Source organism: Acanthopagrus latus, chromosome 21 (assembly GCF_904848185.1).
Source record: "Acanthopagrus latus isolate v.2019 chromosome 21, fAcaLat1.1, whole genome shotgun sequence".
In the NCBI taxonomy this organism is placed as follows: Eukaryota; Metazoa; Chordata; class Actinopteri; order Spariformes; family Sparidae; genus Acanthopagrus; species Acanthopagrus latus.
In genome coordinates, this window is record NC_051059.1 from 16,697,750 (window position 1) to 16,721,593 (window position 23,844).

At 40.8% G+C, this 23,844-nt stretch overlaps 2 protein-coding genes across 2 annotated transcripts; one reads left to right on the forward strand and one right to left on the reverse strand.

The window, feature by feature from the left end:
* Nucleotides 1-3,771: 3,771 nt before the first annotated feature.
* Nucleotides 3,772-16,636, reverse strand: atg9b (autophagy related 9B). The gene is made up of 14 exons (XM_037083512.1): nt 15,937-16,636; nt 15,782-15,825; nt 15,459-15,523; nt 14,161-14,331; nt 11,727-11,868; nt 10,798-11,546; nt 10,333-10,486; nt 9,927-10,106; nt 9,521-9,766; nt 9,015-9,253; nt 8,834-8,927; nt 8,492-8,576; nt 6,968-7,143; nt 3,772-6,812 (listed from the first exon to the last, which is right to left on the reverse strand). The coding sequence occupies exons 1-13, from the start codon at nt 16,043-16,045 to the stop codon at nt 6,986-6,988; spliced, it is 2,436 nt and encodes an 811-aa protein (XP_036939407.1). The 5' UTR covers nt 16,046-16,636; the 3' UTR covers nt 3,772-6,812; nt 6,968-6,985.
* A 226-nt stretch (nt 16,637-16,862) lies between these two features.
* Nucleotides 16,863-23,844, forward strand: abcb8 (ATP-binding cassette, sub-family B (MDR/TAP), member 8). Its single transcript, XM_037083513.1, has 16 exons — nt 16,863-17,090; nt 18,194-18,524; nt 18,630-18,785; nt 19,565-19,659; nt 19,816-19,921; nt 20,023-20,184; nt 20,625-20,710; nt 21,163-21,260; nt 21,348-21,453; nt 21,568-21,601; nt 21,713-21,849; nt 21,944-22,038; nt 22,118-22,251; nt 22,797-22,944; nt 23,027-23,277; nt 23,462-23,844. Exons 1-16 carry the CDS (start codon nt 16,987-16,989, stop codon nt 23,543-23,545), a joined length of 2,127 nt encoding a protein of 708 aa, XP_036939408.1. The 5' UTR covers nt 16,863-16,986; the 3' UTR covers nt 23,546-23,844.

A 23,844-nucleotide genomic window follows, 5' to 3' on the forward strand; every position in this document is an offset into this window, starting at 1 on the left:
CAAAAAAAAAAGAATGTCAGGTACAGGTCAACTCAAAGAAGCCAACAAAATTAGCAACTTCATCTTTCTTGTATGTGCAACCTTGTGACCTACAAACAAATCTCCTGTCACCTCTATCTTCATCTAATGATCTTTTGGCTCATCTTACCACAGGGTAGTGTGGGAAATGAGCTTGAGCACAGGCCAAATTAATTTGTGCTTTGGAGTTCTTAATTAACAGCAGGTGGTCCCTAACCTGTCCTTATCGCGAGGTTACCAGTTTGGCACTGTTGTATCCGAACATATTTTGATGCATTCTCTACAGTTTTGATGACATCTTAACCATTACCTCATTCTTTCACTTCTTCATTAGAATAAACACCGGCTTTGATCAGTGTGACCTTTGACCTTGTTTTTTTGTTCTTCGTCACCTAAAAGCATGAATGAGTAGACGCTCTGCCATAATTGTACTTACTATTGAGTAACATTCCTTTTCTTGCGGCCTGTATCACCTTCTAAGTATCACCTAAATGAGTTGCTATCCACATGTATGTATACTGTGTGTGCTAAGCTCTTTATTCAAACTGAATGTAGATGTGATTGGGGTAAGCTGAGAGATTGGTTGAACTTGCCCCCTGGCACATTGTATTCCACAATCACCATGGTTGACAGCTGCTGCACCCAGTTGGTCAGACCCATAATTAAGTTATGACTTCACATTGTGCTAAAAGCCTAAAATACAGTAATGCGCCAAATGTATCTCCCATGACATCTTTGCACTGATGAAAACACTTAGCAATCATTCAGCGTGACAAAGCAATCCCTAGATGCCAGAGCAGTTGTGTGCCATTTTTTTATGATGCTTTGTTTTATTGCAGATTTGGAGACATGACAATATTTTTTTTAAAAAGAATGTTTATGGTACGTAGCAACAAGGGGAAAATCTTACCCCTTCCCCTCTTATTCTTTGGCTTGCATGGTATTTTCTTGGTCTTTCAGAACGGGCTTCCCCCCCCAGTGCCAATGACTGACAGCAGCAGGTCGCCTGGGCCCTGATTTAAACACTCCGAAACTCTAGCAGACAGTAATCCACTGTCGCTGCTTGTCTCTGCTTCATCCTGTTCTGGCTACTGTGTTTGGTTTCCACACTCCTGAAAGTCTACTGACCAAGTGAACGCAAGAAAATGACAGATAAATCCTTCTTTCATTTGTTTCCGTCCTATTTATCCAAATCGCTCAGATCACTACTGAGGATGAAATAATGTTCCATGTATACATTTTGATTTTGACATACTTCCAATTGTTTTGCCTCCCCCTCCTTTGCTGCATTTCAAGATGCCAAATCAGTTAGTAGCATCAAATCACATCATGGATGGTATTTCCACAACCTTTGGTCATCATCCAAAAGTCAGTCTCGGCCAGCAGTCACCCTGTCATGACACCTTGTGCGCAATGCAGCCTGGGGCAGTGGACATGCAGGCACCTCATACCTGGATATGTTTTTCACACTTATGGAGATGGATCAAATCACAACTAAGACATTTATTTGTGATTGGACAATATACACAAAAACAGTCGCAACATATACTCACCAATACCTGACCTACGTACACGGCCTTCCACCTGACCTCTTAGCCATTTCGAGAATAAGGTCGAGGTTGTATCATGTTCACAACCGAAACACATGCTTGGTGTTATCTCCAAAGAACATCTACACAACAGATGACAAGTGAGACAAGAGTGAGCCGCACCAAGGACAGAGGACCAAGAGCGAACAGCAGAGGGCGTTTCTGTTCCTGAAATGTGGCTATGGGAGTTCAACAACAATATTTTTTTAAAAAAAAGAAGACAGGTGTGTTGCAAAATAAAGCCATTGTTGTGTTTATTTACAATGAAGAAAGCATTTACAGTATCGACAGAGTACCAAGTATCACAGTCAATAAACAAAAGTCCCCCTAAATATCTACATCAACAAAGTGAAACCAAACAAAAACATCTCAACAATCTACAGCAATAGTTTTCTTGATACTGGAACAGGGTGGAACGAGTCTTAAACCTTGTGCGTATAACAGAAGGTTCATCAGGATAGAGATCCCTTGCACCACCAGTAAATGGTTATTTAAGGATAAAAATGAGAATTTGGTCAATATCTACTCACCACCATGCGGATATGAAGTTGATGCATGTAGTCCACAAAACATTTCTGGAGCTTCACAGCAAAGTGAAAGGTTTGCAACAGCTGCTCCCATACACCCACTGGATGCATACTATCACTTTTATCTTAGCAGCTACAGTGAAGAATTTGGCCTTAAAAGGGTGCTTTTTTTCAGATCAGTCTGGGATCTTGGGGCTGAGATGCATTTGGCTGTCTTTTTATGACAACAAGTGGAGACTGCTGCCACGCCGTTTTGCTGTGAGGCTCAGGAAATGTTTTGTGGACTACTAAACTCCTCCCGACTTCTGACTGCATCTGAGCTGAACTGGCATGCACAGGAGGGGTGGATCTAAACTCTGAGAGGTGTCAGCTGAGTCAGTGAGTGATTGAGCAAGGGGGGGGCAATTCAATTCCTTGTATGTGTATGCTGTCTACAACACAAAATACATGGTGTCCCATGTGCAACAACATACAAAGTCTTTCCTTTTTGAAATTGTGATCAAGTGAGCTCTTATTGAAGAGTTCAGAAGTCATAAAACCCTCAGTGAACCTTATGCTGCTGTCCAACAAAGTGACTTATCTTATGCTACCATAGGAGTCACCAAACAGCCAATTTCAAATCCCCCACAAGGGTATCCAATTTTACACATTAAATATATGTGAAAAGAGTAGTACAAAGCCTATTGTGGCTCCACAGAAAGCTGCATGTAATCTGATAAATTGCCAGTTGCATTGTGGGTGATTTGCCCAGAAAAATGCATGGAATAAGAAAGGCTTGTATGAATTTTATTCATTTATTTAGGTTGTTTATAATGATCCTCAATGAGACTGACAGAGGTGCAATGCTAGACCAGGGGGCGCTTTTTAAAATCCTGGCACCTACATTACCCACAAAGCAATTTTGCCAAAAAATGACATCGCTGGAGGTAATTTATCAGATTGAATACAGTCTGGAGACAAAAAAGGCCTTATACTACTTTCTCCACATATGCAGTTGTACTCCAGTATTTATTTGGACACTACATTGGCTATTTTAGGACATCTCATGCTCAGTATATATTTGATCAGATACACATAGGATCATAATATCTGGGGTCAAATGTATGCTAACAATAGCTTGGATTTCTGGCCTATATTAGCATCATTTATTGGCAGGTAAAAAATGCTCCACAATGAAAAAATTACACTCGAGAAATCAGAAAAGTTTCTTGCGTGTAATATGTTGGATCAAGTGATAATGGTCTGGAAGCAAGTCCTTATATCTCACACATTGCGAAGTTTCAAGGCTATCAGGAAATGGTGTGAATGAGAAGAGGGTAACGCCTGCACACTTAGTCCGTGCCACAGAGGTTTAATGGTTCATGAAATTCAAATTCATTATTCATTCATTATCATTTCATTAGACCTCTGGGGCATGGAGTAAGAGTGTAGGTGTTAGTCTCTTTTCAATTATTCCAGCAGTTATCAAGACACTTCACCACAGACCAAAATGTCAGGCTGACACTGAGCCACAAGACATACACTTAATGTAAAAGGCTGTGCAGTTCAGAAGGACACAGGCATCAGTACCACATCAGTGTGAGAGAAAATGCTTGACGCGAGATGTGGCAAAAACTACCCAAAATAATATAAAACAATTAAAATAGATTTTTTATTTCAAATGAACATCACATAATCAACCACACATGAAATGATTAAATACACTCAAAATAAGATTTATTTGCCTCTCTACTCACTCACAGAAAAACAACACATGTATTGTAAAGCTGTGCCGAAAACAAGTTCTTTTGGCATGTTTCATTTTTCAGCTAGTGTCTCTTAATTTACGGAATAAAAACAAACAGACAAACCTATGTAACAAAAAGAAAAAAACACCTCTTAAAACATGTTCAACATTTCAGGATGAAAACTTAGCACCTTGTTCCAGTCACTGTGATTCTTCGACTGGTTTATAGTGGATAATGAAACCATAGTACGGTGAGAGGGGTTGGCCATGATGACACTGCCAATTACAAGGCATAACTCCTGCTGCTGTAGGATATTGAGGACAGTGCAATTTTAAACACCATGATAAGAAGACGTGCGCTGTCAGACACATAGACAGACTGACAGGAGAACTCATTCTAAGAGCCACATCACCACATACTTGATGCTATACACAATGACTTTCCAAAATAAAATACTGTACATATGTGTGCTGCTAAATCTGTGAAAGTAAATGCAATAGTTTACATGAAATGGCTTCTATTCAGAGCAAAACACTAAACCTTAACACTAAGGCACTGCTTAAAACAAAACGACAAACATAGCAGTGAGGTGTGACTGTGGAGACCGTCAAAAGGAATCAACTCTGCGCACAAAGCTGAGCTCCAGTGTCTCTACAACGATAAACTCACTGCACAAATGGACAGTGACCACAATACGCATGTAAGCATATTTAATGGTGTGACAGAAACACACTTTCTTTCTTTTTTTTTTTAACTGACCAGAGGTAAGAAGAACGACCCTATGTGATCTGGCCACAGTGGTTCCAGGTGGTCTGCTGTGGACAGTGACAACACATGCTGATGCTTTGCTTATATACAAACAACGAGAGGAGGATGGAGACTGACTCAGCGTCCCTTTTTGAGACCTGCCCTTTCTAAAAAAAAAAATCAACTTTTGCAAGTACTGTATATATATGCACACATCTTAAAAAAAATGTTTATTTTCTGTCAGTGCAAAAATTCTGAGTTCATGTTAGCATAATTACGCAGGTGTCAAAACGCATTCCTTCCACGGACACACACACACACAAACGAAAAAGTGTAATAGTTTCGAAGCACACGCGAGGTGGAACAACACATTTGCACCCTCTGAAGTGTTGGAGGATGAGATCTATATTACTATGATCTATGTAGAATGCAATAAAGAAAAGAGTAGAAAGATATTTTGAACACTGCATCGACAAGCAGATTTAGTCCGAGATTAAGTGTAAATCACATTCAACATCATGCTGCTGGCCTTGTTTTCTTTGCATTTATAAATCCTTTTTTTCAGAATTTCAAAATCAAAACCTTCTTTCAGTGGGGGCGTACATGCAACATCTCCTATATCTATATCTCCTTTAAGAAGATTATACTCTTTTGTGGTAGAAAATGATTTGGCAAAAGAATCTAAATAATTTCTTTTCAAATAAATTATACTCATATATCAATTAAATATCTGGGGGGAGGACAGCAAATAAATAAACCTACAGCTAAGATTTTATGCTCACTGTGGAAAGTCTAAACTAAAATCAGCCCTTTATGACGAGGCTCCATTTTCATGTGAGCAATTTGGACAAAGGGACACAAACTACATGTTCATGTGCATAATAAAAGATTTGTAAAAGCAATACCACCCTGTTTGTTCTTTAAAACTGGGATATGGATGCTTTACACAAAACATCTTCTGGGCAAGAAATAAGATCAGAAAATAAACAGATTCCATTTACACCTGCCATTAAAATCAAAATGCAGTTAAAAGATGCATCTGTACGCTACAAATACTCTTTTATGTACTGTATGTATATACATATATATACATGTGAATGTGTGTGTGTGTATATATATATATATATATATATATATATATATATATATATATATATATATATTTACATAAAAGTAAATACACTGCAGAGGTATTGGTTGGAGTATTAGTTTTTCTTCACCACTGAGGTCATACAGGATTTAAATACATATGTCTTATTTCGGTGTTAAGGCATAAAGCTGACGGTTCAGCTTGAATAGACTTAAAAAGACATCTCATATCTGCATCAGATTTTGACGCCAAGTGTATTTGGGCCCGATGATTTGTGTTGTGTTTTTAAAGGAACAGTAATGTCTTGTTACATCAGCTTCAGAACTCTTAATACTGAATAAAATCTGTATTTAGGACCACTAAACACAGACAGCAGCATCAAAGCATGTGTATAGACATGTTCTGTCAAACCCAATAGGGCTCTCTGCCATGTACACATGGTGTTTTAGAAGTACGGCTACTGTACAGTCAATACTTGGTATCATTTTCAAGGATTAGATCTGGTAGTAAAAATGAGGACTTTTAAAAGGATAAGTAAGACGCAAAAGTGTATTTACACATCACCAGGGTCAAACAGCACAATGTGAATTATTGACTTCTTTTCTTTTTTTTTTCAGGTGATCAAAAATTGTTCAGGCAGCTACAATACAGTTTGCAGTCTTTGTAACACAGATCAAGACACCACTCTGTGCGAAACTTCAATTAGACTCGTGCTGTAAAACTTTGTGATGCACAAATACAAGAATTGTGCACACGCAGGCTCAGCAGAAGCCACTATGAGCCTTTTGTATTCCACAATAAAAATTGGCCGCACCCACCATCACACAGTGATCCAATGAATACACTATATTGTCTCTCTGTCACTTTTCACGCCCTTTGTCCGTACAAGTTAGTGACAAAATCGGGACGAAACGGACGGAAGACGTATGGTTTCCCTGATGCCATAGTCTGCCTGATGTGACAGGATGAGGCGTGGAGGTGCGGAGACAGTGGTTATTCAATGAGCCTCTCCTACAACAAAAGCTGAATGAAGTTTTTAAAGGTCCATGCTATATTCTCCATGAAGATCATCTAAGGCCACAATGTTCATAGAAGAAAATAAAATGTAAACACTCTATAAAAAGAGAGAGAGAGAGAGAGGAGAAATTATCATGGCGATGTCTCCCTTGTAGGATAAAAGGCCTATTGTTAGTTTCAACAAACAAGTGTCACAGGATACAGAACCAAAAAGCATACATCTTAGATATGTGTTTAAAAGAGATCATGTACCTTATGACATAAGGCACTTTAACAACTACTCCCAGTGCCCTGCTTTGGAGTAGATCCACTGTTTATCTCCTGATCGTCTTCATCCTCCTCTTCCTCCTCCTCCTCCTGCCAGCGTCCAAGGTGGACAGGGGTGGGCATGGAAATGCTAGTGCCAAGGCCACTCTGTGCCTGGAAACCTGAGAAGAATATTGATATACGGTCAGTCTTTCTTGCACTGTGGCCACAGTACATTGAACACCTAATGTACTTGGACCGCTGCGGAGCAAATGTGCATCAGAATGTATGTTTTAGCAGGCTACACCTGCTGTATGAGTCAAAGGTCAATATAAGACTATGAGCTTTTGTTTTCGGGATTGTGTCTTAAATTTGTGGACCAAACAGTTTGTAAAATATGAATATAAAATGGATTAGAGTTTGGGGTTTAAAATCTACAGACTACAGTGCGCTAGAGAAAGTAGCCAAACAACCACCTGCTGCTAGTAAAAAGATGTTATTGATAACACTCAGCCACTAAATGTGGGCCATTTTACCCTTACCATTGCATTCACATCGCAGCACTGCTGTTGTTAGAACCCTCTGCCCCCTTGAGTGGATGCCAATTTGTTAACGCTAATGTTGCTAATGCTAACGTCACTAACGCTAGCTAGCTAACATGACAGCAGTACGGTATGCTGGGTGCATACTGTAGAAACCGGTCATTTACATTCTTTCCACAAACGGGCCACTACCAAGATTTTTGATGCCAATGAGACACAGTTAATGTGTAATAATAAAGGAGTTACACTGTTGGCTGACAGACCTAATTAGACCTCCAAATGCCAACAGAGTGATCAAGACCCCAAAGTTCTCAATGTAGTCGTGAAGCACTAAAGATTTTATGATCAGTGTGATTATTTTAGTATTATGTTAATGCTTATAATATATCATATAATGTATTGTATAATGATTGTATAAATGTATTTTAGCCTGTTTACATCATAAACATATATTAAAATGTTTTCAATGTATGCTGCAATGTTAAATGCTTTTATATTGTGTTTCTTCACGTTCCTGCCAGCCATTTCACTTGAGTTATAAAATCAGCTCAACAGAGACTTGACACTTGTAATACGCCCCAGTGAGCTTCATATCTGCAGTAATGTTACTGTGCCAAGTTGTCAGTGCAGGTTTGGTTTCCGCGGTGCACTACCATGTAGTAAAACGGAAGTGAGACAAATATCAAAGTGGACATAATTGCCTCTAAAATCTATTCTAATTTAATCTGAAGCCTCTGCTCAATTTGTGGTTTTTGATCTGACTGGAGCGTGTAATTAAGTGGAGCAGATTTAGGTCATAGCCATGAATTCAGCACTACAAGCGATCTTTTTCCCATTACGCAGAGTCATTACATTTAATATTAACGCCGAAATTCAAAGACGTCAAAGTTTAAAATAAAGCTTAACAAACAGAGCCAACACTGAAAGTAACTTATGCATTGTTTCGTAGCTTAACTGAGGCTTCAAGCTTTTTTTTTCCAATACTTACCAGCGTTTGTGTGCAGATCTCTCATTGGCACTGGACTCTGCCACTGCCCTGAAGTTCTCTGTGGATGGGAGCTCTGCTGGTGGAGCTGGAGATAAGCAGTTGTCAGTGTACGACAGAGCAGAGTACTAATGTACAAGAGATACTGAAAAAGTGTCACATTGAACTAAATCTATCTTTTGAGTGATACCAACGTTTCAAGCACTTTCAAGCAGTGTATGCCGTGTATAACACTATGTCAGGATATGTCTGGGGAGAATCACTTTAAAACTCAAGAGACAAGACGGATGTATATATTAATGAATGTGAACTGCAGTGCCTGGGGGCGGCAGCTCAGGAAATTACCTCATGCAGGTAGATGGCGTGAAGACTCATCTCTGCTGAGGCAAACTCTGACTGCAGTGTGTTGCTCCGGATGCGAGAGTCACTGTTAGTCATGCTGAAAAAGAAACACAGCTGTTTACTTAATTCTAAAAGCTACAGTATATAAATAATGTTGCAGAAATATGTGACGTGCGTTAAGTACCTGTCAATGATGGTGCGATCGCTGCGGTACATGGTGCTCTCGGGGTGGACGGATGTGGGCAGGAGGCTGTGTGTGCGGCTGCGGCCGGGATGTGCGAGCTGAGAGGAGGACAGGGAGGCCAGGACGCTGGCAGCAGCGGAAGCAGCAGTGCTCGGTGGGATGAAGCGATGGTCTCGGCCTTGTAGTCCTGACGCAGTTAGAATGGGGTGGGCCAGGACACTCGCCAACAGATTATCGGGCTGGAAACAGCAAACATCAAATACAGAGCCAATAAGTACAAAAAATTACAGTGGAATAGAAAAGAATAACATTGACACTAAAATTCTTCATGGAAAATACCTGGTTAAAAAATATCCAGTGGTAATATCTATTAATTGTAGTTATTTTTGTTCTTGTTAAAATGTATTAGCTGACTGTCAAAAAATGATAGACAATGCAATTCGATCATAACCACTGTCTTTCGTTCACATGTGGTGCACGCTGTTTGTGTCCTCTGGGTTTCTTACCCCAGTGGCAGACTCATTGGACTGCAGCGAGGTGCAGAGGGGAGCCTCAGAGAGCAGCAGCTGGGTGGAGGGGCCGCTCTGTGCATCGTGCTGCACCTTGTCCTTCAGATGACTGATAAACACTGAGCTCTCCTGAGGCGGCTGCCAGCGCGGGTTCTTAATGGTGAAATGCATGAGGGACAGCTCTGTCTTGCCGTTTTCAGCCTGTTGGTATATGGACGCCTCCGTCTGGCCCTCTGACATCCACTGCAAAAAAAAAAAGATGTATATCAATTCAACATTATAACATTCAATTAAATATTATAAGACCTTTGCTTGTTGAGAGTCACATTCTCTCCAGTCTAATTAAATAAATCTTGAGAATTGAGTGCTTTGGATTTGGTGTAACGGAAGGAACAGATCGTACTGTTGGATTTCCGTGACGCCTGATGTCCATCTGCGCAAACGAGCAGATGTCTCCGACACCAACCACCTCCACAGTGAAGTTCCTGAAGAAGTCGATGATCTCTAGAGACTTATTTCTCAGGAGGAAGATGAGAATGAAGGGTGTGACGATTGGACTGAGAAGCTCCTCCAAGATGAACACCTGATTTGGACAGAAAAAAAAGCACCAAATATACATCCTCAAATGTACATAGTCAAATGCAGATCAATGTTCGCAAGAATTCATTGATAAATCCAGACTGCATCTCAGACTCAGCAGCCACATTAACAATCTCATCAATCACAACAACAACAAAAAAAAATCATCCATAAATATATGCCGACTGAGACAAATGTGTTCCCATCCACCGAGTTTCCCCGTCCCTTACCGCTTTGTACTGGAACAGCTGCGCCACCTCGTCACGGGTCTCGCTCTTGTTAGCATTGCCCCTCCAGTGGTCTGGCATGTAGTGAATGTGTGCCAGCATGCACTGCAGCAGCTGTTCTGGGCACCACACCATATGCTCATCTGGGATGAAGGACCTGGTGTAGGACAGGTACAAAATATGGACATTTTTCAACAGAACTGCTGTACATGTGGGATGAATTGGACAAAGTTAGATTTCTATGACTGAAAATCTTAGAAAATTAAAGTACTCCCCTAATTTGAGACAAGCTTCTGCATGCCATTAAATACTACCTAAATGAATTAATTACACAAATTTGATAAATATTATAAATACACTGCAAATCATAATCCATTACAGAATATACTTTTCTGCAAATCATTAACATCTAAAAAAGTGATCGCAATCCTGGAAAAGCTTCAAGTAAAGCTGGCTTGGAAAGCTCACCTGGTGATGGTGATAACCACCCCCAGCACAGTGATAGCGGTCAGAATGTGCTGCACTGTCAGAACGTCCTCATCATAGACCGTCAGCGCAATAAGCACAGCCAACACTGAGCCTGAGAAGAAGGCAACGTTCTTCGCCAGCACAGTCAGCAGTGGTGATGTAAAGGAGTTCATGTATTTGGAAGTGGGTTTGTAGCCACGGCCTAAGCGTCCGTGCAGCTCGTGGTTCAGCTCGTTGAAGTGCCGCAGGTACAAGCGGCCGTACAGGGACCAGCGTCGTGCTCCCAGGCTTCCGGGTTCTCTGCGGATTATTTCGGTGTAGCTGAAGAACGCGTAGAGCACCTGCCACACCAGGATGAAGGGACATAGCAGTAGGTTGGCCAAACCCATCAGCAGGATGACTCTACTGAGCTGCTGTGCGAGCTCTAGCCGGTTTCCACTCCGCTTATACTTGGGGTGCAGGTTCCACTTATTCTGAAACAGGGAGCCAGGACCCCAGAAGAGGATGAGCTCAAAGTTGTACTTGAGGCCCTGGGTGAGGAACACCACGTTGCCCAGCAGGGGGAGCTGCAGCTGCACTGGCAGCAGTGATTTGTTTATCATCGCCACCATGTAGTTCTTGAATCGCAGTATGCGGTGATAGATGTCGAGCTCCGTCAGCTCTTTCTTATGTATGCACATTTGCTGCTCTCGTTGCAGGCTGATGAGCCGGTCCTGGACTTCCTGCCATGTGACGTTGCATAGTTCATCCTGGGACGAGGAGGCAAGGAATACAAAGTAAACTGACAGACTGATGCTGCATGACAAACATCATTTTAGGTATCGTTATCTTCATGTCATCTTCAAAGAAGCCCAAGACATTTGTCACAACATTGATTTGACTGACATTTTCCTGTATGCAATGATAAGGTCTCCAGGTGCAGCACCTACCATTCTGATCTTCAGCGCTTTGATGTAGAACTGCCTGATCTCCCAGTAGCTCAGAACATTGCAGAAGACTTTGACAAGTCGATAGATCCAGAAGATGGCTGCCATGATGAGGAGGAAAATAATCCAGCTGTTCTCTTGAATGCTGGAAAGAAAGAAACTCTTTTTAGACATGGCTTACTTCATGTTTCCTTGTTAGAAATGGCTTTTTGCCATTCAGACATAGGCAACTATGTAAATGTTAACTACAGCTGTAATCAAACATTTAAAGACATCAACTTCCACCATTACAATGCTCATGCAACATTTGGAATGGAATGGAAGTATGGGAACACTTTAGTTTAGGAAATACACATTAACCATTAACCATTAGTTGCTATAAGCATGCAAATTAGTAGCACACTGGCTCTTTATGAACAATTTAAAACACTTATCAGTGGCTTGTCCTGTGTAACCATATTCTATAAGTAAAAAGCCATCAACTAAGAGCTTTACCTCAATAACCTCCTAACTGCTTAATCATACTAAATAAGGAAGTTGTTGTACATGAATTACAATCTAAATATGCTTCCCTCAGTATGGGCCAATCAGAACAAAACATAAAACTAGAAGTGTTAGTAGTCTTTGGATAACTCTAATTTAAGTCTGTTTAACTCAGAATTAGTCCAACATTTCAAGCGAGGTCTTTCTCACAGCCAGTTCACTAGTTTAACCAATTGGCTATGAGAAAGACATAAGGAAAGATTCTGAGGATTTACTAAACAGGTAACCAGGAGAGCTTACATCAGCTGAACAACATCCAATTGGACGCATAGGTATGACACCCCACCTATTCTTAAGACAATGTAAATTGACCCTTTAAATAGCATTTAACTTATGACACAATAAACAGATGAGAAAATGAGCAACTGTTGCTTTCAGCGTATGTTGTAACATTTTAAAGTAAACATGTCAAAGCACAGTGTGCATTAGTTAACAATACCTGTAAACATGCCTTAGCCAATATCAGAACAAATGTTTCTGCTCCTTTAAACCCCAGAAGCAAACTACACATCTGGGTCAATATAAAGGTTTAATGAATTAGGTCACTTTGCGACATAATAAACAATATATTAGTTTTCAGGACATGGATCTGGCTTTACATGGGAAATTAGAGAACCGGGTATGAAGAGGACAGAGAGGATCCAAACTGTGGGACAAGCTGTTCCCAGATTAGAATTCCAAATGTTTGAACGTCATTGACTTTGATATAAATGACTATTGAGCCACTGTCCAAATGGGAACAAATTGATGACAGGCCTAGCTGGAGAAAAACAAGTAGAGGCTATGTTACATCTTGGATCTTGGAAATAAGAAAAAAATATCTGACAGCATGGGGCTGGGGAAAGAGTGTGGTGGAGTGGAGTGGGAGGGTCTGTCCCTTGCTGCCAGCTAGTGAGGTGTCATGTGGTTGTCAGCCCGCTGGCCCAGTTGACTTGTCAGTATTTTGCCAGGACAGTTTTACCTCGTCAAAGCTATCAGTTACATGCATTGCCATGTTCCCTGAAGCAAATCTGACCACAGTACACAAATACCTCCCTCCAAGTCACCATGAGGAATGTTGCAATTCGAAGCTACCAATCTCAGGTTGAAATAAACAACAAAACTGAGAAAGAAGTACATTTCCTGGAAAGAGTTGTCACTTACAAATCATATTTCTTATGTGTTTGTATTTTCGAGTAATGGCTGCTACAGTGAGTGTACAATGAATGTAAAGATCTTTAGAAATATATCCTAAAAACTCTCTTGGGCAGAACTGTTATCTGAACAAATCAAACATTTAATGCTAGCTTGTAATTTGCTATTAGCACTGGCACTTTTAACATAAATTACTGATATCTTGCAAATATCTTCACAACAATAACACAATAAATAAAGTGAAATGTGTGTCAAGTTGACATATTTGGAACGTGGGCTAAAGTCGTTCCTTTTAGGTTCAAAATAAAAAAGGCCACAGATGTTCAGATGAGTCGTTGTCCTACATTATAAATACAAGAAGATTCTCATGATTTTCCATGGTAAATAAGGAAACCCCCGGCGTAGATCTCAATAGGCTACTGTTCCATTTTCCTTCACAGTTCATGCGACCAACTCTTGAGGTCTGAAACCCCATCCTGCACAACCCAATAAAAAAGTAAGTGTGAAAGTCTGATTGCAACTGTATTAAGCCAGACAAATTAAATCCTTCTAAAGGCCCATCTCTAAGGGGCTCTAATAATATCCAAGACCATGTCTGCTTTAGAACAAAGCACCTAATCAAACTGGCTGGAATGAGAGAACATCACTTTATGCAAGTGTACGGCCCTTTTTGATTAATTCGCCCCGACTTTACACTCATTTTGCCCCATTGAGGAAAACACACTAAAGCCCTCCTCAATAGTGTGTTAAAGATGATTACCTCTGAGTGCACTGGTCACTGGGTAGGATGGCATCTGGAAGAGTGACCTTGTTCCTGTCGAGCGGATTGTGGCCTGGGCCGGTGTGGTTAACCGCTCGGTTGGCAAACAGGACGTCATACTCCACACAGTTGACCAGGAACGTTGTGAATATGACAACAAACAACAGCTGACTGTTAGGAAGAGATGAAAAGAAGAAAAAAGAGATTAGGTTTCATACAAGAAAATAACAACAATGACAAAAGAGATTAATACTGGCATATAGTATTGCCATAAGTGAATGTATTTCATTTCTCACCATGAAGCGACAGACAGTGAACTCAGCATATACAGAGGAGTGATTAATGTTTAACAGTGCAGATCAATTGAGTGCTGCTTATTTAATATGTTCAGAGATGAGCAGCAACATTTCATTATTGATTCATCTGCAGATTCTTATTATTTTTTGTTTTACAATTATTTGTTCGGTCTCTGTGTGAAAAATGTGTTCAAAACCCAAAGAGTCTTCATTTACCATAATACATTTTAAAGAAAAGCAACAAATCCATAGAAACACAAAGCTGGAACCAGCACACTGACATTTTCGCCTAAACGATTGACTCATTATCAAAATAGTAGCCGATTCATTTTCTTATGATCAACTAATCGTTGCCGTTGCAGTTGACAGGCAGAGGTCATTTGGGCTCAGGACACATTTGGTTCAGATTATGGTTAAAGGGGCCCCACATTAATAAGACAACCACAGTGAGATTCAGACAAACAACAGACCAGGGCCCAATCATCTCACATGGGAGGATCGTGATTAAACAATACATTGCAATCACACATGTCGTGATTATAGCTGACATATTACACTAAATACTGAAATACTGAATAAGTCAGGGTGCAAAATTAACTTTTTTGTCTACTGACGACTAAGCGTTAAAATTTTACCAGCCAAACAATAGATCACAGTGTTTTTTGGGTATTTGTGTCTGAGGTTCATCAACCAGCCACTTGTGCTGGCCGGTCCTGGTAAATAAGTAACAACAGTAATATTACAAGGCTATATAACTAGTAATAGAGCAAACAGTAAATAAAGCAATAGTCATAATTTTACTGTTTAGTGAGAAAGGGCTGATTCACACGAGACTCAAGTACAGCTGGTGTTGAAATCATCTGGCTGAACTTGTTCATGCTGAAGCCTGAGGCATGCTTAACTGTCATAAACAACATGAAAAGGAAGACCCAGGTTTTTACAGAAAATCAGTTTCCTGTCAAAAACCAGATGATGTTTTCCAGGAATCAGCATGATACTTACACAAGTTCAAAGAACTCGGACAGCATCATACAAGCAAAGCCATTCTTTTGATGGAAATGATAGATGTGGACAGGCCGGTTAAGAAAAAGCACAATAAAGATCTTAAAACTCAAGGCTTACAAGAAAATTAACATTCCTAGTGACCCCTGCTCTAGAAGCACTGTAAAAGTAAGTGGCTGTCAAGAAGTAAACACTGTGGATTCAACAGATTCTATATATGAGTGCTGACACACATCTAAATAAGTGTGTGTGACAGCATGGCATGATGCCACTTAAGTGTTGGGAGACCTGCTATTTATCTACACTGTAATTTAAAAGGATATCCTTGTGAAGAAGTTATCCAGGTTCTTGATATGGTGCCATGAGTCTGCAATAAAAACAAAAGCATTAGACAGAAAGAAACCCCTACAGAATAAACATTCTCATCAGCCTGTCAGTCCGTTATACTAAAGATGCTTCAGTCTCATGACATGTTTACCTTTTAGGCCTTCTGGCACATGCACTATTAAATCCTCCTCCCCTGGTGGTGAGTCCTCCTCGAAGTCCTCAATTCTCTGATACTCCTGGTAAGCTTCAAAGTTAGCCATTGTGCCTTTACATTCTTCTGGTCGCTCCCGACTGATGAGCTACTCGTAGTAAACGCTGTATGGAGGTGAATGCAGTCTTGGAGCCCTCAGTACATTGTGTAAGCTAGCCTCTCAGCAGCGCAAGCAGTTCAAATAAGGGGAACGTTAGCCACGGCTAGCATTAGCGTGCTAACTTGCTAGTCTAGCGGACAACGCTTGTGTAAGTCTACACCGCCATGGTAACATGTAATACACTTGGTAGCAGATAAAATATAAGGGCTCGAATTCCCCACAGATTGACTACTGGGTGTTAACTGTCATAAAGTAACGTTAAAACCTAACTCAAGAGTCTGCTGTCTGGTTAGCCTGTGAATGATTCAGCCCCTCATGTAGTCACGGTGACACGGTTTGTTTTGTTCCCGACTTGCTCCGTCCATCTGCTGATCCAGATCTGCTTTCGCCTTCGCTTTTGAGCGTCCAATCAGTGACCGTAGCTACGTTTAAATCACCATACGGTAGTCACTTCACTTTGTCCCGAGGTCCGCTGGTTGGCTTCCAAAAATACACCATCCTCTGTGTGTCCACTGTTTTTGTCTTTCACAAATAAATGTCAACAAAACGTCATTGGCGTCACGTCCGAGTTTACCCGCCGTCACTTCCGGGTCTGGGTTGTAGTTTTTTCGGGTTTTCCCCAAAGAAAGTCAGATTTCTGTCCTGTCGCTTCTCAGCAACGTTGCACAAATCGTTTAATATTCGCCAATTCGTTGCCTGTTATGACCAAACCTGCCTTTTGCCGCCACAAACCGACATTTACAGTAAAGACGACCTCGTCGCGAGCTACAGAAATGCACTCTGGGTCAGAGCCAAGATGGCAGCCTGCAGGTTGCCTGTGGATTACTGTACGGCTTAACGATTCATTTGATCTAATGAGTGTTTTTTAAATAGAAAATTAAGCGTGAATTATGTTCCAGCTACTCTGTTGTAGAGCAAACATTACTGCTCCGGTGCGGTCACTGTCGTTATACCCGCGAACCAGTAAGACAGCAGAGATATGGAGACTTGCACGGTAGGGTAAAGTGACCCGGTAACTAGTTTAGCTTGTGACAGCCGACCTGTAGCTGCTATGTGAGCCATGTGTTAGTTAATCAACACTGATAAGCTTAGCCTACTTTGTTTTTCTGAAAAGTACATCGTAACATATGAGGTTAGTGTTCATGGAAAGATATAGAGAGGGGTGTACTTAGGTGCAGTATGTCCTTAAGAAATGTAATACTATTTGTTTCCTAATATATTAGTATATTAATAGTATAATATATAATAATAAATTAAGTTTTACTGTGTGTCTCTTGTTGTCTCCTTGCATAAATCCTCTTGTATCTGCCATAATCCTTTAACTTGGATTCATCAGCAAATAAGACATTTTTTCCGGTCATCTACTGTGAAAATCTGGTATTTTTTAAAACCACCTCAAGCGTTTGGCTTCGTCTCCCCTCCTGAGAACTGATTTAGAAACTACTACCTGGCCTTTGAGACCACTACAAGACAGCATCTTTTGACAGTACTTTTGTTGCTTGGCATCTTGTCTTGTTTATTGAACAAAGTCTGTATCAGCGATTTCATCTCTCAGTGAGCCAAGCTAGATGTATTGATCACATGATGGTGTGTTGGCACTTTGGGTCTGCCTGATTGGGCTTTGGATACAAGAAAGAAAGCTTTAGTCCCACTTTGCTCAGAATAACAATTTGACTTCAGACTATTTCCTTGAGTCCTCAAACTTTCCACTTATTTCAGCATCTTCTCAGACTTTGGACTCCACAGTAAATAAGTCTGTTATCCCAAACAGACGGTAATTAAATGGCAAGTAAAAAGTTAATAAACAACATATTTGTGCTTAATTTGATTTGACTTTTTAGAAAAGAAAAAGTGTCCTCAGGTCTACAATGTAAAACTGACAAAACTGAGATTGTGATAAGATTAATGATTCATTTAAAAAAATTCATCAGATTTATACTAGTTGCTTCCTTTTTTTATATATCTGTCTGAATTCCTACAGCCTTGCTACAGTGGCTGAGACACCACTCACCCTATAACAAGTCACTGTACCAAATGATTTTCATTTAAGGTGAAAAAGTTACATAATGTCACTTTAATATTCTTTCTTATATCCAGGTGGTACACATCTCCAGGATCGAAAGCTCACAGCTCCTCTCAGCAGCCTGGAAATGCCGTCAGCCGTTTTTGGAGCCTCACTCAGAGAGCTGTCCGCTGCTCCACCACCCGAACATCCAAGACCCCAGGAGTGGCTCTGAAATTCATCCTGGGACCGGCGGCGCTCACTGTCTCCGCACGACTGTTTTGCCACGTAGCTTACTGCGAGGCAGATGAGAATAACAACATCCCTGTGGAGGTTGTAGCCAAAAACCCTGTGCCTGAGTTCAAATGGCATATCCTGTGGGAGTTTGTAAAGCCTCAGTTGTTTGCTCTCCTTGGTGCTGTTGTGGTAAGCTTAAAAATCAATTCACCCAAACATACTTTCAGTGTGTATAAAATAAAATAAATAATGTCTTCAGATTAAAGAAACTCATTTTAGTACTCTTCGTTCCAGCTTGCCTTTGGCGCAGCTATCTTGAATATAAAAATCCCCTTGATGCTTGGCGACCTGGTGAATGTTGTGGCAGGCTACCTGAGAGAACATACAAGGAATTATGTCCAGGAGATAAGAGGTCCAGCGCTAAAATTACTTGCAATGTATGGTCTCCAAGTAAGTAAATAAAATTGTCATTCTGCCAAGGAATTTCACACCTTACGCCTTCTATGTCTAATATAACTGTCATTGCCCAGTCATTTATTTGCACACAGCGTCTTGTGCTTGTACTTGTAATATAGGTCAGTGGTTCCCAACCTTTCTGTACGACCTATCCCCCCACAGCCAAATGAGTTCACCACCTAAATTAATAGTTTATAGCTGACTCGATACATGGATGTATTTTTTAATCAAGTTAATTAAAATTTTTGAAATTGTAGTTGAGCTACCTTTACAATCTCTCCATCTTTCCAACCTAGCAGCAGCAGAAGTCTCCCCCCTGGGGCGCAAGTACCCCTGTTTGGGAATCAGTACTGATATAGAGGATGATAACTAGACATTTATGTCTCTGTTAATTACCTGTGAAGAAATGTAGGGGTTGGACGCCGTAAAAATAACACCTGGACAATATAACAGCTCCGAAATAACGACCACTTTATGAAGCTTTTAATTGCGCCATATTTTTTACCGAAACTATGTCAGAGAAGCATTAATGAAGAAGACAAGTGTATCTCTATGACACCAGGCTGTAGTTAGTGTGCTGTTTCATATGATTACATTTTCCTTCAGTCATTCTGCTCAGTAATAGCTTACGGATGGATGTTATGGCTGTGATGCTTATTACTCTTGCATGTCTGCGCGTTCTGTTCTGCCAGAAAACCTATAAATGTCACAGCTGTTTTTTGGGGGGGAAAAATATTCAGCTGCACTGGTCATTAATCACCTCCTTTGTGCAGGGCCTGCTGACAAGTGGCTACATCATCCTGCTTTCCAGGGTGGGGGAGAGAGTGGCAGCAGACATGAGAAAAACCCTTTTTGCATCTTTACTGAGGTACAAAAATCCATCAGTGTTAGAGCAAAAGAATGCATGGTACAGTAAAAGCACTGGTTGCCAGCGAGGATGCTGTCATTTATATGTTAATGGTCCGTTATTAAGCTCATGGATGGACTACGTCTGCAGTCATTGTTTTATTTCTTTTTGTCTCAGGCAAGATGTGGCTTTCTATGATGCCAATAAAACTGGACAGCTGGTGAATCGCTTGACTGCTGACATTCAGGAGTTCAAGTCATCCTTTAAACTTGTCATCTCTCAGGTATGAAGTGTTGCATTTGTGATGTAAACTAATAAGTACTGTGCTATATTGTTTTAAGCTCCTAATATCTACGTTTTGGTTTGTTTCTTGCATATCTGCAGGGCCTGCGGAGTATCACGCAGACAGTTGGATGTTTCGTTTCTCTTTATCTCATCTCCCCCCAACTGACAGGCTTGACAGTAGTTGTCCTCCCTTGTCTTGTGGGAGCAGGGGCACTCTTTGGCTCATTCCTCCGCAAACTGTCGCGTCTGGCTCAAGAACAGGTGATGTAGTACTATCGTTTCATTCAGAAATGTTGGTATTCACGAGGGGCTGCAAAATCAGAACAGCTGTAACTCAAAATGCCGGAGATATAAGCAAGAAAAAAATGTCTTTACGAAAGTGGTCATTGTATGCTGTTCTCACTTCTGCCTTCAACTATAAAAAAGTTTATTTACAACTTCTTCTTGACACCTACCTTGTGTGGGCTGACACACAAACAGAAAGATGTGTCTATGTTAATGCTTGTATTGTGAGACATATCATTGTAAGTCCAAATAAGTAAAAGTAGTAAACCTTCAGCAGTCTCTGCCTTCAGAGTTCTGGCTGTTTTTTATTACACAACAAACCAAGCTATTCATCTTCAGTGTCTGTACTTACAGCGTGTATATCTTTAGGACAGACAAGGTTTGATATGTCTTGACTTAACTTTGCTTAACTTAAGGTGGCAAAAGCAACCGGAGTGGCAGATGAGGCACTTGGCAATGTGCGGACAGTGAAAGCTTTTGCGATGGAGGAGCGGGAGCTCCAGTGAGTGAGACCATGTTTTGATGAACTCATAGACCAATTGTACATGGGTATTTCTTAAAACAAAGCTATTTCAAACACTTAAAGAATGCTTAAGGTCATTGAAAAAAAGATCTCTTGGAAACAGTCCAAATCCATTTTCAGTTTTTATGTCCAGACAGTTGTTATGATACTGGGGGATACTGGGGAATTTTTGTTTTGACATTTACAGATGTCAATGAAAGTTTCTGGAACTAAGCAACAGCATTAATCAGAGTATAGACTCTGCTTCCTGTTAACAACATCACAGGCATGCCGAGTGTACATGAATGGCCACGTGATATGCGTTTTCATGGGTGTCATTATGGACAGAGATTATTTCTGAAACGCTGCTAAAACACTCATCAGGACAGAAGTCAAACCTTGTTTCTGAAAATGTATGTGTGGACTCAATTTCCAAAATCTTTTTCCTGCAGGTTATATGCATATGAGGTTGACAAATCATGTGACTTGAATGAAAATCTTGGTGCTGGAATAGCAGTTTTCCAAGGACTGTCAAACATCACCCTGAACTGTGAGTATATTTTATGATGAAAGCAGATAAATACATCTCATGATACTCTGTATAGTCATGATTTTGGGTTGTGTGCCGTTAATACAGGCATTGTCCTTGGAACCATTTTTGCTGGAGGGACTTTAATTGCGAGCAGTGAAATGTCCCCTGGAGACCTCATGTCTTTCCTGGTTGCCTCCCAGACTGTTCAGAGGTACGAGACACAACCTGTTTGACAATCACTGCTCATGAACATTTACAGTCAATGTTATTCGGTTAAATGTAGCTGATGTTTATGCTATAACTCCTGTATTCTCATTGTGCTCAGGTCACTGGCCAGTATCTCCATCCTTTTTGGACAGGTAAGTAAAAATGATATACATGTGTTGAGTGTGACTTACGGAAATGACACATATTTGTAGAAATCTGAAATATTATTCAGGCAGAAATCAGTCTCTTACCATTTGTTACAGATGGTGAGAGGAATAAGCTCTGGTGCTCGGGTTTTTGAATACCTGTCTCTGAAGCCGACTATTCCACTGTCCGGAGGAGGACGCATCCCGTACCATTCTCTGACAGGAAGAGTGGATTTCATGGACATTTCATTCAGGTGAATACAAAACAAAAGTCAATTTCAATACATCTAGTGACACTTACTAAACATGAATATCAAATTATTTTAATTTTTATATATATACTTGTAGCTATCCAACAAGACCTGGCCATCAGATCCTGTCGAGGTTCAACTTGACACTGCCACCGTCTAAAACCGTTGCAATTGTTGGAGAATCTGGAGGAGGTAATGATTCTGATTGCAAACGTGTGGCTTGGAAACAATATGACCGTGAGCCTGTAATGATTCATTTGATACATTTTAGGGAAGTCCACAGTGGCGTCCTTGCTCGAGCGTTTCTACGACCCAACCAGCGGCGTTATCATGCTGGACGGACTTGACATTCGAACCCTTGATTTGTCCTGGATGAGGGGGCAGGTCATTGGATTTATCAATCAGGTAAAGACCGCTCATCACGTCAACTCTATAAAGTATTGACAGAGATTTTGGATCTGAAATTCGAAAGCAATGCGGAGATGCTTTAAGCCTACATTTATCTCTATTCGCCAGCAGGGGGCGAGTTCTCCATCGCCCGTTGCAAGTCTTCTTCAATGCAGCATGATGTTCATTTTGTAAATTATGATCCCATTTAGAGTAAAACTGAGGATAAAACAGGGTATTAAGTTGCTACCTGCACATGGGGTCTCCATCATGTCCAATCAGGATATCATCTCCAGCTCCATCCTCACATTAAAACATGGTCTCTTCTGGCTCCGAGAGACAAAGATGGCTACAGCCATGATGCAAAAACTTGGGACTTCAAAGTGGTAGTCCACAAAGTGATGGTTGAAGATATGTTGGGTTTTATGTTGATTATTAATTAATCTCAGTTTTTAAAACAAGGACATGAATAATTTGTCAATTTAAGGAAAATATTATTTAGAAGCATTTTGACACATCCAGACTTACAGTCTCACAGTATCACAAACCCCGTGTCTCTGCAGGAGCCGGTTTTGTTTGGATCGTCCGTCATGGAGAACATCCGCTTTGGGAAGCCTGGGGCCACAGATGCTGAGGTCATTAACGCAGCCAAGCAAGCCAATGCTCACCGCTTCATTACAGCTTTCCCAGACGGCTATAACACCATTGTTGGTATGTGTCCTTGTTTAGGTATTTACAAGACATTAAAAATTTGTGTTCCATTAAAGTACTAAGCTGTAGAGTTCCGACCCAGGTGAGCGAGGTGCAACGCTATCAGGTGGCCAGAAACAGCGCATCGCCATCGCCCGCGCCCTGATCAAGAACCCCAGCATCCTGGTGCTGGACGAGGCCACGAGCGCCCTGGATGCAGAATCAGAGCGCGTTGTGCAGGAGGCCCTGGACAGGGCCACGAGGGGTCGTACTGTGCTTATCATCGCCCACCGGCTGAGCACCATCCAAGGGGCCGACCTCATTTGTGTCATGAGCAACGGCCGCATTGTGGAGGTGAGGTATTCGGAGAGATGGAAGGCACTCTTATCTCCTCTCGGTTTTCTTTGATTTGACTTACAAGTTCAAAGAGGTACTGACAAAAGGTTCCCACAGGTATATTGGTTGCTTCCATCTCAGTGTACTGAAGGCGTGATAAAAGTTGTGATGTTATCTAACACCTCCCCTCTTTTCTCTTAAGGCTGGGAGTCACTTGGAGCTGCTGAGCAAAGGAGGACTTTATTCTGATCTGATCCGCAGGCAAAGAGCTGAGGGGCAGAAATGAACACGCACCAAAAGTTGTTTACTGTAGCTCTACAGTGAGACTGCCAAGAGTAATGAAATTCATAGGGAAGTCTTGCCTGAACAGATAATTTATTTTAAACAGGTAATGTAAATTCAGAAACTAGTTTTATGGTAAACTGTATGTAAATGTGTAAGCGGACCAACTGGATCAACAAACCACACTACTGTACAGTATCTTAGTGAAATGGACATTTCATAACACTGTTTTTCGCTTATCCTGTACAGAATTATAAATTACAATGTAAGAGAAGAAAGAATTAAACTTTGCTTTAATGAGAA

What these genes read in the sequence shown, in the direction of transcription:
- atg9b (XM_037083512.1), bottom strand. Translation starts at nt 16,045, where the DNA reads ATGGCTAACTTTGAAGCTTACCAGGAGTATCAGAGAATTGAGGACTTC. An exon ending in TCCGAGTTCTTTGAACTTGT is followed by an intron (nt 14,332 to 15,458) that starts GTAAGTATCATG and finishes TCTTCCTAACAG; the next exon opens with TCAGCTGTTGTTTGTTGTCA. An exon ending in AGATCTGCACACAAACGCTG is followed by an intron (nt 7,144 to 8,491) that starts GTAAGTATTGGA and finishes TATTCTTCTCAG; the next exon opens with GTTTCCAGGCACAGAGTGGC.
- abcb8 (XM_037083513.1), top strand. Translation starts at nt 16,987, where the DNA reads ATGTTCCAGCTACTCTGTTGTAGAGCAAACATTACTGCTCCGGTGCGG. An exon ending in TTCATGGACATTTCATTCAG is followed by an intron (nt 21,850 to 21,943) that starts GTGAATACAAAA and finishes ATATACTTGTAG; the next exon opens with CTATCCAACAAGACCTGGCC. An exon ending in GCAACGGCCGCATTGTGGAG is followed by an intron (nt 23,278 to 23,461) that starts GTGAGGTATTCG and finishes TTTTCTCTTAAG; the next exon opens with GCTGGGAGTCACTTGGAGCT.